General features: G+C 39.3%; 1 protein-coding gene across 1 annotated transcript; it reads left to right on the top strand.

Annotated features, from left to right (window-relative positions):
- Nucleotides 1-27: 27 nt before the first annotated feature.
- On the top strand, nt 28-14,633 carry SDHA (succinate dehydrogenase complex flavoprotein subunit A). Its single transcript, XM_048046051.2, has 15 exons — nt 28-183; nt 2,888-2,974; nt 3,194-3,355; nt 3,734-3,877; nt 4,021-4,185; nt 5,214-5,362; nt 6,651-6,775; nt 8,035-8,203; nt 8,719-8,914; nt 9,656-9,827; nt 11,163-11,281; nt 11,654-11,765; nt 12,587-12,717; nt 13,219-13,332; nt 13,659-14,633. Exons 1-15 carry the CDS (start codon nt 130-132, stop codon nt 13,743-13,745), a joined length of 1,986 nt encoding a protein of 661 aa, XP_047902008.2. The 5' UTR covers nt 28-129; the 3' UTR covers nt 13,746-14,633.
- The last annotated feature ends 9 nt before the right edge of the window (nt 14,634-14,642 follow it).

Raw genomic sequence — 14,642 nt, 5'->3', positions numbered from 1 at the left:
CGCGTAGCCGCGGACACCCCTCTCCCCCCCCCCCTACTTGGTTTCTCCCTCCGGGGCCTCTCCGGATAACGGCGCCGGTAGCGGCGGCCCCGCGCATGCGCCCTGTCCGCTCCCGCGGCTCCTTGCGAAATGGCGGCGGCGGTGGTGGCGGCGCGGGGCTGCGCGAGGCGGTGGCTGAGGCCGGTGAGTTCGGGCCCTGACCCGGCCCTACCCCGGCCCTCCCTGCCCGCAGGCGGCCCCGTGACCTTGGCGGGTCAGCACCGGGGCCGGGGCCGTCCTTGCCGGGGGAGCTGCTCGGTTGCGACCCCCAGCGCCTGGCTGAGAGCCGGCCGGGCGTTGTGCACGGGGGGCGCCTCGTGAGCGGCTCACGGGGCTGTCCCGAGGGGTCTGTGAGGGCCGGGAGCCGTTGGGGCAGGGGGAGGGCAGGGCCGAGCAAAGATCGCAGTCCTGCTGCTGGGTGCTCTCCCTGAAGAGAAATACAGAAGAGGGTGCGGTAGGCACAGCTGTAGCTGTCCCTGTCTTAGACAGAACGGCTGGGAGAGTCACTTTATTTCTTTAAAAGGCAGTAAAGTGGCCCTGATGGGACCTTTCATCTGGTAAGGCCCGCAGTGTGCCAGGTAGCATAACAATTCAGGGGCAGTGCAGTCAATATCCGCGTTTAGAACAAAATCTTTTTCTGCTCTATGGAGTTCTTTTCGTAATCATGTTGAGGAGGACTTACAGCAGCAATTTTTGTGTGTAGATTTAACAGAAAAGCATACGTGGATGGGAAGAACAGTTCTGAAAGCTTCTTCTGAGCAGAAGCCAAGAGATAGAAAGCAGTCTGCTAGAATTGTGTAGTCTTAATTTTCTTTTTTTTTTAATATGTTTCTAGAATCCTCTGATGAAAAAAATCTGTCATAACTTAACCAATAGGACCATGGAAGTGTGGTATAGCAACTTCAGAAAACAGACATTTTTCTTTAAAAAAGGAAATGAAGTGCAAAGCATTGTGGCAAAATTCTCACTGGACATTGTAGCAGGCTGTTTACTTTGTTTACTCTGGAAAAAACAGGTCAACTTCTTTCTGTGCTTTAGGGCATAACCACAGTTTATACTTTCTCTAGATGACAGTAAGCATGTGCAAACCCGTTGTTTGCATGCTGTCTTTACACACAGCAAAGATTTTCTTTGCTGTGTGCAGTAACCTAGTATGTTGTTCACCCTCAAGAAATAATTTATTGCAGTAACAAGAGCTGCACTGCTATTGGGACATTTCGGAAACAAGCAGCAGCAGTAGTATATTCTAGAGAATGCACGGCTGCGAAATCTGAAGTGTGCGGTGTAGCCCATCATGTCAGTTGGAGTTCTGCTAGTCTAAACCTCAGCTGATGTCAGGCCTTGGGAAGCACTTTCTCTGTATGGAGGACACCCTGTTTTAGCTTGATACGAGATTGTTGGGTGAGTTGTCTTGCAGATAAATTACATCTGGTGCTTCTGTTTCATCTGGCTGCCAGCAGATTGCTTAGTCTGATTCTGTTCGTGCAGTGTTAATGAAGGTGACTTAATATGGGAAGTAAGATGGACGTGCAATTGCCCCAAAGTGTGGTGATAAAGCAAGGGAGAAGGGAGGGGAATCGCTGCTGAGAAGGGGGTGCTAGCAGAATTCCTTAGGAATAGTTTTAATACTGATCTTATGTAATGATCTTACCTAAATGTCTTGGCTGTTTAAAAAAAAAACAAAAAAACAAAAAAAAAAACAACAAAAAACAACAAAAAAACACAGAAGTGTGTTAGCAAGTATGATGACACGTCAGATTCACTGTTAGGCAAGAAGATAATTTGAAGAAACTACGAGAGATGATAAAACTAGGTCAAGGAAGGGGTAATGTAGTTCACTTCAGGGGTGGGGAAGAGATGGTTATTGGGAAGTTCCAGAGAAGCCCAGCATGTTAGCATGTTGTAGGGTGATTAAACCATGGCTATAACAGTTGCTGGAAAAGGCAAATACAATCAAAAAATGCAACAGAGTGGTATTTCAAACAGAGAAGTGATGATATCACAGTGCGGGTCACTGCTATGACTGTCTTGCTGTTCTAATCAATCACACGTGCTCAATTAGATGAATTTTTCTGAACAGTGTAGAGAAGGAATGCTAAGTTCTAAGAAATTGCTAATTTATACTGTGGAGACTAAAACTCTGGTTGTTCTAACATATCAAAGCCAGGACTGGATACTGGGTAGGTGCGGGTGTTGTTTTTTCTGCCTTTGTTTTGTTTTTGAACATGCCAAGGAAGGGAGAATAACCCTACAGAAAGGGAAAACTGTGCCCCTGTGCTTCAGTCAGAAGTGAATAAATTGTTTTAAATTGCCCACTAATTAATAGAGAATGAATGCAAGAAAAATATATCTGGCTTTTGAAGTGATGATATGGAACAGCCTTTCCCACCACTTTTTTTTTTAACTCTTCGCTGTTCTTAAGTACCTGTAATCAAATTCTGAGCATTTTTTGACCTAAGGCAGGTATTTTACAGTAATTCCTGTGGTTCTCATAATGCTGCCTTCATCTTTGCTTACATAAGAAGAGTGGAATAAGACAGGGTATGAATTGCAAACGAACTTCTGCCAGTGCAGCCTCAGAGAGGTCTGGGAGACTGGTTGGTTAGAGTGAAGTGGATGGTTAGTCTGTGACTTGTAGCTCTGTCCCTCATCCCGTCAGAACTGTTGTTTTTCCTAGTTATGAGTGAAGGAAAGTCCAAACTTCAGTAACTTTAAAGTATGTTGATGCAATATTTGTGAATCAGTGGAAAGTAAGTGGTTATTATAAACGTGGGGTAGTTGAGAATGCTGAAAATCTGTCTTGTGGAAACACTTGGTTTACAATAATTGTCTTGATTTCTTTCCACAGTGGCCAGCAGCATGCCAGACTCTTGCACGCAACTTTCACTTCACAGTCTATGGAAAGAAACATGCTTCTACGAAGGTTTCTGATTCGGTACGTTCATGCTTTTCTGTATCCTAACTAACAGGTCAGTGCTTCAGAGAGATACTGTCAGGGACAGCTTTCTGTGTTGTGTCTGGTGCTTGGCTTTGGTGGAGTGTTGTGTTCAATTAAGTAATGGGATTGACTTGCTGAAATACATTGCTTGTGTCTACATCAGGTTGGCTTAGCTTGAAATAGTTGTGACCATAACAGACTGATTTTTTTTTCTAGATTTCTACACAATATCCAGTAGTGGACCATGAGTTTGATGCAGTTGTTGTGGGTGCAGGAGGAGCAGGCCTGCGGGCTGCATTTGGTTTGTCAGAGGCCGGATTTAATACAGCGTGTGTTACAAAGCTGTTCCCCACCAGATCTCATACTGTTGCTGCACAGGTGAGAAACGAGGTAGAACAAATGTGTAAAAACAAATACGGTAAGAGCTGATCTGGATATGCACATGAACATGATGTGCCAGGGCCACACTTCCACTGTAAATATTATGTAGCCCTCCAAAATTGTTTCAACTAAACGTATATGTTTAGCTTCTATTCGATTCTTTTTCATTGCGTTCTGTGTAACTTTGCAAGCCACTGTTTTATACAAAATGCAATAAGGTACAGGCCATTGTGAAAGTGATAAATTGCACGGGTATCGCTTGTATCACTTGTTTGTAGGGGCATAAATGGTATGAAATTCTAATACAAACTACGAAAATCTAATAAAGCTGTACTTGACTGGTACAATTCAAGGAAAATGTATTTTCATTTTCAGGGGGGGATCAATGCTGCTCTGGGAAACATGGAGGACGATAACTGGAGGTGGCATTTCTACGACACAGTGAAAGGCTCCGACTGGCTGGGTGACCAGGATGCCATACACTACATGACGGAGCAAGCCCCAGCCGCGGTGATAGAGGTGAGATTCACTGGCACTGATTGCAACTCATGTCATTCACAACAGGGTAGCTCCCGAAGAGATCTTCTTATTAGGAATGTGGTAAAGTAACTTCCTGCTTATTATGCACAACTATACCTGATGCTTGTCTTTGGGTTCAACAGCTGGAGAATTACGGGATGCCATTCAGTAGAACAGAAGAAGGAAAAATCTACCAACGTGCGTTTGGTGGACAGAGTCTTCAGTTTGGAAAAGGAGGACAGGCTCACAGATGCTGTTGTGTTGCAGACCGGACAGGACACTCGCTGTTACATACTCTGTATGGCAGGGTAAGAAGCTGTGAAGTAGAACTTGTTTTTTTTATTTGCAATCAATGGTATCTTCTGGCATTGGAAGAAAGAAAAACAAAATGACTTGCATGCATCTCAATGAGGAATCTAAGAGAACAAGTGATACCAATTCTGGATTTCCTTTCTTTTTGAGGCACTGTGGAAGGATGCCACCTAGGTGATGCGTGCTTTTTTGTCAGGAGTACATGGAAATTGGAATATGTTGAAAGATCGTGCGTAGAGTGGTTATTCTGAAGGCAGTGGATATTAAATAGCATACACTGTTAGCTTTGTGGTCTGAAGTAGTTTTTATTGTTACAACTACTGCATCTGTTAACTCGACTCAGACAATATTTATCTAAGCCTTCCCAAATATCTTTTTTTCCTTTTTTTCCTCTCTAAAAAATTTGATGCTGTGGGTACAAAAGATTTGGTTCTTTTTAAGTGGCAGTAAGCTACTTAAAACCTAAAATTAGGTACATAATAGCTAATGCTTTTCATTTACTTAGTAGTTAGCTAATTACTGTCCTTAAGGTTAATACTAGACTTGTTGCTGCAATAGAAATGATCAGTGCTGCCAGACACAAATCTGATCCTCGAGGGCACGAAAGAATACATTTGGCTTGATGATGCCTGCTCGTTCTGTTTATATACTTGGCTTCTGGAGATGGATTCTGCTTCTCTGAGGCAGACCTAGTGATACGTGCTTGTGCATGTGTCAAGCTCTGTGGCTGACTCAAGTGTTGCCAAGACCAGAGTGAAAGAATGCCTCTTGCTGTCTAGCTATGCCTTCTCAGAATTAAGCGGTTTGGTAACTACGTGTATCTCTTTGAGCTAGGTTAGATTTGTTAGCAAATGTTTATAGAGATTTCTAGGGAAACTGGCTTCCTTGAGAATCGGTGGAAGGTTAGTTGTTTTTTTTTTCATCCTTATGCAGCCTGTATGTATAGACAGTTCTGAAGAGTAGTTACTTAAGTTCATGGTTTTTTTATCATTAAAGTTCCTTTTTTTATTTTATTTTCCTCCAGTCTCTAAGATATGATACCAGCTACTTTGTTGAATATTTTGCCTTGGACCTGCTCATGGAAAATGGAGAGTGTCGTGGTGTTATTGCCCTTTGTATAGAAGATGGTTCTATACATCGTTTTAGAGCAAAGAACACTGTCATTGCCACCGGGTAATGTAATGTTTATGATAAAAGATGGAAAATTGAGCGTGCTGCTAGCTGGAGGGCTGGGTGTCTTGTACACGTGTCCAACTCGTTCGTGTGGAGGTGACATGTTGACTTGAAAAATATAATTGTTTTTACCCCCCCCCCCCCCCATTTGATCAAAAACAATATAACTACAAATTCAGTCACTTCTTAAGAAAAAAACATCTATTAGCTTTGTGTCCAAGTATAAATTTAGTATGAGGTCTAGCTTCAAATTCTAGGACAATGACATGGAGCTGAAATGTGTAAGAGCATTATGTATGTATATCCACAGCATCTTAGATTTTTAAAGTGTGCTATTTAAAGCAGACATTGTTGCAGTGCTACCAAGGTGTGTATGCATCTGTAGTATTTTGAGTTTCCTGTAGGAATCACCTTTTTCAAGATTCTTGAGAACCTATTATATCAGTGATAAAACTGCAAGTCTAACTGTTGTAAGGTGAAATTATTAGATGTTCAGTGTAACTTTACATTAGTAGTTGCAGGAATTTTTAGGTGTATTAGAATACTATATGGATTAGACTTCTGATTATTGTGACCCATCTGTTTCAGTAGGATAGATATGTTGATAAATATCTTGCGTAGAAAAATACTAAGTTTGCTAGTTGCAATATGGTTTTATGAAAGCCAAGGCTGTTTTCATACTGAAGTTCTTTGAGCTACATACAGTAAATAGGTTAATATTTCTTCTGAGAGTTTGTCCTGAAACTGGGATCATTGGCAGTGCTCAATAACATTAAAGCAAACTTGTTAGCTTCCTGGCATGAAAATTTGCTATTAGTGACAGTGAGCTTTAGACAAGTTTTTCAAATGTAAGCATATCCAATCAGGGGAATACTGATTATTTTGATGAAGCCATTGTTATAAGCTATTTTTGCTAAAACTGCACATAATAGTTCAAATAGAGCCTAGTGGAATTGGATTGAGAGGATGTTCTGAAGTGACTTTCTTTCTGGCAAAAGGGTTTTTGTTACTAACCTAACTATTCTACTTTGAAGTTGTCCTTTTTTTTGGGCCTTCTGTCACTAGCCATTTTTCAACTAAGTCTAATGGGACAATACCAATTTGGTTTGGTTTTGGTTGAACTTATTACAGGACTTGGCAAAAGCCAGGTGTTTTGCTTGTTAACACTCTTCTTCCTAGTTCCACTGTTGTGCAAGCAGTGTAGTTGAGTATATGTTTGGATGGTGGGTTTTTTTTTTGGCTTTTTTTTGCTTTGTCTTGCTGATTTTGTTGACTCTGCGTTCTTTAGAGGGTATGGCCGCACTTACTTCAGTTGCACGTCTGCACATACTAGTACAGGCGATGGCACTGCTATGGTCACACGAGCTGGGCTTCCCTGCCAGGACTTGGAGTTTGTACAGTTTCACCCTACAGGTATGGAATATGATTACAGATTATGAAATAACACTTGCAACATTGTTTTTAATATGATTAATAGAGATTTTTTTTGTGGTTTTAGAATGAGCTCGTCAGTTTGCATTTTTGTGTAACATCTCATTACTTTATTAAATGCTTCTGGTGGATGTTCAGACTTGTCTGCAGCTGCTGCAGAATATAAATCTGAGAGTACAGCTATTACAATATGAGAAAGGTCTAAGCTGATATAATACCAGTTACATATAAAGGTGTTGCTTTTACAATACTAAAAGATTTTACAAATTCCTAGTTGGAACTGCTTCATCTCTGAAACTTGTTTTTTCTCATGTTTAAAATATTAAAGGGTATATCTGATATTTGATATTAGATACAGGAGCAGTAGGATAGATTGTAATGTTAGGAAGTTACACACTAGAATCTTTTGTGAAAATTGAGTAGTTGAAGTAAAGGTGTATATTTTAGCCATATTATATGTTTTATAGCGCAGGATTGTATCTAAACTGTGGATGGCATGGTCACAGACTAAAAGAGATTATTTTTTTTTGTTTGTAGCTAAATAGATGCTGAGTTTTAACTTGTGATAAATGGTGAACTTTTTGAACAGTTTAACAAATACAACATTGTAAAAGTAATCATGAAGAGATGCGATGTTCATTTGACACAACTAAGTTTTTTCTAGTCAAAGATGTTTAATTGTCTGGTAATTATGTTAAAAGTTATGGAATTATCAAGTGCATGGGTTTGTTAGCATTCTTATTTTATATGATGAACCAATGCTGAAGACTAATGGATGGTCTTTTTCTTTGGAGAAGGAAGGACGTACTCAGTAAGCTTTTACATTCCACACAATTTGAAGCCATCCTGCACTGCTGTAGCACAGGAGAAGAGGCAACGAGATGAGCAGACTGACCTTGAGATAAACAATTTCTGGTTTACTTTGAAATCTTGAACAAAGTAATTGGTGAAGATCTACAAAATCTTTGTAAAATTTGCCATGCATATTTGTGGGTGCAGTTCTCTTCTCGTTGTAATATTTTAGATACCATGGGTGTTCCAGATGAAGTTGCTTACCTTCCAGGAAGAATGCTTGAAAATAGTAACAGTACTCATCTCTGATATCAGGGTAGAATTAAATTTAGCCATGTGACTTATTTGCATTATTTTAAAGTAGACCTTGCTTCTGCAATCCTGGCTGTGTTGGTTAGGAATTTTGGCTTGAGTACGTTTCATGTGATGGTTGTTTTCCTCCTTTGCAGGGATCTACGGGGCTGGCTGCCTTATAACAGAAGGATGTCGTGGAGAGGGAGGTATTCTAATTAACAGTCAAGGTGAAAGATTTATGGAGAGATACGCACCTGTTGCTAAAGATCTGGCTTCCAGGGATGTTGTATCTCGTTCTATGACCATAGAGATACGGGAAGGAAGGTTAGTTAAATACTCTAATGAAGCTGCAAGAATGAATGCTTAATTGTATTAGATTATATGCAATGCAATAGTTCATTTGTTCAACACTGGATAATTAATGAGATAGAGCTTTAATAACTGTTAGCTGAACACTGCATTTCAGGCAAAAATTTAGCTTGTTACTTCCTAACGTCCCCTAGAGGGGAACAGAAGATGTTATGAGTTTCCTGTTTGAATTCCTTGTGTCTAGAGACAGTTGCTCAGTTATAAATTTTTACATCTTTCTGTGGAGATATGGTTGTTTAAAGCCTTAAATACTGTGGATTATTGTAAAAGGAAAGCTGGGAGGAGAAGAGTGCACTTAAATTCTGCCACGTTCAGTAGTCTTTTCAAATATGTTAGTGTTTTTATCAAAGATGAATTTTAAATTTTAGTTTTTGGAAAGGTAATCACAAATGAGCTTAGAAAAATTAGTGACTTGCAAAAACTTCTGTTGTGTGATCCAATGTTGATGCTTTTGTTTTTTATTTTGATAGGGGCTGTGGCCCTGAAAAAGATCATGTGTATTTGCAGCTGCACCATTTACCACCACAGCAGCTGGCAACTCGTCTCCCAGGAATTTCAGAAACAGCTATGATATTTGCTGGAGTTGATGTCACTAAAGAGCCTATTCCTGTTCTGCCCACTGTGCATTATAATATGGGAGGTATTCCTACTAACTACAAAGGACAGGTAAGTAGTGCAGATCGTTTTTAGTATTTTTTTTCATCTAGTAATAGGAAACGATTATCCAAAAATAAATGTAAAGGCGCTGAATAACATTAACTAAATAACAGTGTTAGAGTACTTAAAACACACAATCCGGTTTGGTTTTATGAATAACTTGAGAACCATGTTCCAGTCCATCTGGAGATGGAGCTTTGGGAAACTTCTAAAGTGAAGTTTATGGTTACTGACACATCTATCAACAATTCTGGCCATCAGTTTGAGGATAAGATACAGTTGAATAGGGATCAAGCTAGCACTGTGTTACAATATTTAATTCACTACACCTCATATAATCCACTAAAACAGACTCCTTCAACTCATACTAATTATATGCCAATTTGATGGTGTCAACTGATTTTTTTTTTTCTGGTTTGGCATATTCTACTTATTTTTTTTAATGCATATTTTCCCTTGGAAATGCATGCAGATCAGATTTGCTTCCTGTGCTTTTCTGACTTGCTGCAGAATTGTGAAGTAATATATGGTTCTGTTTCTTAAGTATGACTAAAGAAATCTTAGGTTTTAGTGCTAGCTGTATTTATTACTTACCCTTTAAAACTAAGGTGTTTATAGTTTTAGGGTTGGAGAAAAGTTCATATTGTTTTGTTTCATCTTTACTTGCACATGGCATTTGAAAAATAAGGAAGCTTGCATTCTTAAAAACTGTTTAAGAAAAGAGTATTAATCGACTATCTGAAATGTTAGGTGATTACACATGTGAATGGTGAGGATAAAGTGGTACCTGGCCTATATGCCTGTGGGGAAGCAGCATCTGCATCTGTCCATGGTGCAAATAGACTTGGAGCGAACTCCCTTCTGGATTTGGTGGTCTTTGGTCGTGCTTGTGCCCTTACTATTGCAGAAACGTGCAAGCCTGGTAAGTCTCACAGTTTGTCTCACTCTTACACAGATGTTTACACTTACGATCTTATTTCTGTGTAACAAGAGAGTTGTTAGTACCTACTTCAAATTAAGAACACTAGACCAAGACTATTAGTTGTTAGAAAGTGCAGGAATTGGTGTTTATGCTTTTTATATGCAGGTTCTTAACTGTGCAACTGCTTGTCATTAAGACTTGCTTTGTAAGCTGATTAACTTAAAACCAGTACTCAGTTTTGCTGTTGGCAAAAACAGTTGAGATTTTTCACAAACAGCAAAACAGAATATTGAATATGAAGACTTGACTTCCCTATGTCCTGCACTGCATCCTCTACATCAGTGTGGTTTGTTTTACCCTTAATTCTTTCATATAGTGCATTTTGTTGCCACCTTATTGATTTATAAGGTATACCGTGAGTGCAACTGATAGAAGAAATAAACACAGAAAGTTGAAACATCTCGTCCACTAGAAATGGATTATCACTGCTGTATACTATTTTTTTAAATAATCTGGGTCAGCAGTAGTTGCTAAGCTGAACTTAAAAGCAAACAAAAAAACCCAACACTTATAAGAGGCAGCTACACTGCAAGAGCAACTGAATTCCAGTAGTTCTTTGTTTTTTCATAGCTAGGTGCCCAAATGAATAAGACTGTTTGTGCAGGCTTGGACTGAAAAAAAATATTATATGAAGTGGGGGTTTGTGATGGAATTGGTTTAGGTCTACCACTGCTCTTTTGCTCTCAGTTAGTGCAAACATTTAAACTCAGACTAGTCTTTCTGTGGTTCCTCTGAGTTTGAAGTTGTGGGAAAGTTTTTAAGTAGTCTGAATGCAAGGCTACGTGAGAGATGAAGTATGCTTTTGAGGTGCTGCACGGCTGGTTAGTTTAGCCATGTTTGTTGCCCAACGACATAGATTCCTGTATTGGTGAAAAGATACAGAGCTCTTAATGGGACCAAGAGAAGGTGGGAGGTTTGGGGATGAAGAGACAAGGGAAGCGTAAGAGAAAGTGGTGAGGAGCCACAGGCAGTGAGAAGTTTAGAACAGTTTATATCAAAGTGCAGTTTTTAAGTAATTAACAGCAGAATTTCACCAGATGTACTGGCTAGATTCCCTGCCAACTATCACAGGAAAGAATGCGATTTATATGTTTCACTGAGAACTTTATTTTTAAGTACTATGGATACTTTTGGTGAGGGTTCAGGAAGGTTACAGTAAACCTCTATCTCAGACAAAGAAATAATTGTTTTACTCCGATCTGAGTCACAGTAGTTACTACTTTATGAATCTGCCAGAAAGTCACCTATTAAACTTACTGAATTTTTCCTTAATAGGAGAGCCAGTTCCCTCCATTAAACCAGATGCTGGTGAAGAATCAGTCGCTAATCTTGACAAATTAAGATTTGCTAACGGAACCATAAGAACTTCAGAAGTGCGACTTAACATGCAGAAGGTAAGCTTGATGAAGTCCTCAACAATAAGGGGGGGGTGAAGCTGCGAGCAAAAGCGGTGGATTGCTTGCTTTGCTAACCATGCTGTTCAGGATTTGCCTTGCAGAAATAAAAAGGACTGTGAGAAGATTGTACGTGTGCAATAGAGGCTCTGTCTCAGTTTCACTACTTTCTTCTCTTCGTGGTTATTTTGTTATACACTGCATAATAGAATGGGTTTTCCTCTGTTTGGGGTGAACAGAAGAATGTTATTTCTTGTTCTTCATGCTGCAGGCCTGTCTGAAGTCAGAACAGCTCTGCTGAAGCTAATGAAGTTATGCGGGATGTTATGCACATATGGCATATGACACTAATTTCTTTTTACTGTTTTGCAGACAATGCAAAGCCATGCAGCTGTATTTCGTACTGGCTCTGTACTACAAGAAGGCTGTGAAAAACTTAGCCAAATTTATAGTGATCTGGCACATCTCAAGACATTTGACAGAGGTAATTTAATAGCAAAGAATATAGCTTGGTCAGAGTGCTCATTGGGAAAAGTGTTTTTTTCCTTAGACCTTCTGTTTTTCCTTTTTTTTTAAACCTGGACATTTTGAATCTTTAGAAATATTTTATAGAACTCTAATTCCTAAACATGGTAATCAGCAAAGTATTTGATCTTATTAGACATTTTCTAGTTGTATACTCTTTAAAAGAAGTAGACACTGAAATCAGAATTAACTCTGTAAGTGCTGCTGTTGTCTCAGAATGTGATGTGAAGTTGCTCAAATGCTAAGAGGAACTTTGTAAATATCTTCTGAAAAGGCCAGTCAGTTGTGAAAAGGTGGTAGGACACTGTTTTTAGGCTGAACACAGCTTTATTTTTTCAGCTGAGCAGATAGCTCTGCATACAGCTACCGTCTTGTGGTGTGCCTTAGGAGGACTTGGTTAATTAAGTGCAACCAATGTACCTTTTCTCCACTCTGCTTGTGTGTTTCTCTCCATCTACTACATGCTCATAGACGTTTATTCGAACATTGAAATTAAACTGGCTTTCTTGGATACCTCTCACCAAGCATCAAGAAAAGAAGTGTTGTGATAGCTTAGAATGTAGGAATTAAAATGAAGGTACATTCCTGTAAGGAACTTGGGGTCTGCCTTGGAGATACTTAATGAAGGAGAACCTTGTATAACTAGCAGGTGTCCCGTTCCACCACCCCCCCCCCCCCCCCCCCCCAAGTTTAATTCTAAGGATCAGCACTAAGATAGAAGTAAATTAAGAAATAATTTGTTTGTAGAACACTTTCCATAGTATTTTAATATTTGACTAGGTATTGTGTGGAACACTGACTTGGTGGAGACCCTGGAACTGCAAAACCTGATGCTTTGTGCTCTACAAACCATCTATGGTGCTGAGGCTCGCAAGGAGTCCCGGGGTGCTCATGCCAGAGAGGACTATAAGGTATGCATTTCCTGTGACCTGGGCATAGCATTGCTTGTTATGTGTCCTGGATGAATTATGTAAACATCTTAATTTCTTGAAAGTCTTCAGAGTCTGGAGTTAAGGCTAATGTAGTATCGGTGGTCTCATCTGCCCTGCTCTGTTTATTTATTATATATAAAATGACCAGTGCGTGCAACAATGGGTAATGTTCTTGAGAGAAGAGTAGTTCCATGAATGCATTGGAATTATTAGAGAGGTCAAAGCAGGAGTATAATAAAACCTGTTTATACATTCATGACCTTATTAAAGCAGAATAACCATTCTCTGCAAGAAAACGTTATCTTAAATGCTGAAGTTTAACAAGGACTTAGAACTTTGATACGGTCAGTGTTAAGGTAAAGTTTGCTGGCTATTATGAGACATGTATTACAGTTGTAATTGGAATGAAACTAATAAAGTGGTTATAAAGTGATTACAGATACCAATTTCTGGTCTACATTAACGTAATTTTCTCCCTAGGTACGGATAGATGAGTTTGACTATTCCAAGCCACTCCAAGGCCAACAGCGCAAGCCATTTGAAGAGCACTGGAGAAAGCACACCCTTTCGTATGTGGATGTCAAGTCTGGGAAGGTAAGTTGAGTCTGATGCTTGAGGACAGCTGCTGATAACATCGTTTTCAAGGGAGCAGTCTTCCAGTAACATTCATTCTATTCAGTACTGTGTCTGATAAAACTGTTGGTTTTAATAAATTCATCCAGTGGTAACTTGATGGAACGTGTTTCTTGTAGGTTACCAACTGTTCATTTAGTACAGAATGAAATGAATAATGGGAAAACAGCTTAACATCAATCAAGTCATTCAGTTACCTGTGTTACGCAGTCATTCCTGTAGCTAGGTTGTCATGTTTAGATACAAGTTTTGTTTGCCTTACTTTTTTCTGTTCTTTTTTGTTTTAGGTTTCCTTGAAGTACAGACCTGTAATTGACAAAACTTTGAATGAAGAAGACTGCTCAACTGTTCCTCCTGCTATTCGCTCATACTAGTAGCTTACATCCAACTTGCAGTCCTCTCCCAGAGAGGGTTAGTGTACATAAGCGTAGCACAGCCAAATCAAAATACTATTGTAACTATCAGTCAATGAAAAATGTTGCCTAGAAGCTTCTCCAAATTGTGTTCTGCTCTTTGGTGTGGAATGCAGGACAACTTGTGTTCTTTCACCCACCTTCTGAAACTGAAAGGGAAAACACCAAATGCGTCTGAAGTGATTAAAATCTTGTCACAGTATCCATATGTTATGTATATAATGTCTTTATTTTGAATGTATAGTTATTTCTGTATTTTAAGAATAAGAAATGCATTGCAATAGTTTTAGACAAGACTGAGATGCTGAATTTTATGATTTTTAAAATTAAGCATCAAAATTGCTGATTGTAAGTAAATGCAAGAAAAGATGGTGCTATAGTAACTATAACCTTTTTTTTCTAAAGCTAAAATTGTAAAAATAAAAGTAATGCTATTGCTTTATGGAAGGAAACAAGATGCTGCTTCTCCTCCAGCAGATAACAAGTGGAATTCATTTCCTCCAAATTATACCATGAGTAGGTTATAATCTTTATAGCTATCTTTGCTATCTGTGGAATTTGTGAAGCCGATTTTGTGGTGTTCAATGGGTATTTCCTAGACTGTCTCTTCTTTCAGAGGAACTAAGGCTCACTTTTGCCAAAGGCTCATCTAAATGTTGAGGCTTCTCTGACTTTTTGATTTAGTATGAACATGTAAAGGCACAAGTACTGCCCTTCTTGCAGGATTTGAAGTATAGTTCCACAAATGAGCATTAAGCACTTCCACGTTTTTGTTTCTGTGTTTCTGCACTGGCTGAATGTTTTATTCCCTTGCTCCTGGGAAAAAAAAAATACATATTATCTGCCTCATTTAGTGGT

This window comes from Anser cygnoides, chromosome 2 (assembly GCF_040182565.1).
Source record: "Anser cygnoides isolate HZ-2024a breed goose chromosome 2, Taihu_goose_T2T_genome, whole genome shotgun sequence".
In the NCBI taxonomy this organism is placed as follows: domain Eukaryota; kingdom Metazoa; phylum Chordata; class Aves; order Anseriformes; family Anatidae; genus Anser; species Anser cygnoides.
The sequence above is the reverse complement of the archived record's forward strand: the minus strand, read 5'-3'. Positions and strand labels throughout refer to the sequence as shown.

Bases quoted from the DNA above. Each gene is read 5' to 3' on its own strand.
- SDHA (XM_048046051.2), top strand. From the start codon at position 130: ATGGCGGCGGCGGTGGTGGCGGCGCGGGGCTGCGCGAGGCGGTGGCTG. The intron at 184-2,887 runs GTGAGTTCGGGC...TTCTTTCCACAG, and splicing joins CGAGGCGGTGGCTGAGGCCG to TGGCCAGCAGCATGCCAGAC. The intron at 8,915-9,655 runs GTAAGTAGTGCA...CTGAAATGTTAG, and splicing joins CTACTAACTACAAAGGACAG to GTGATTACACATGTGAATGG.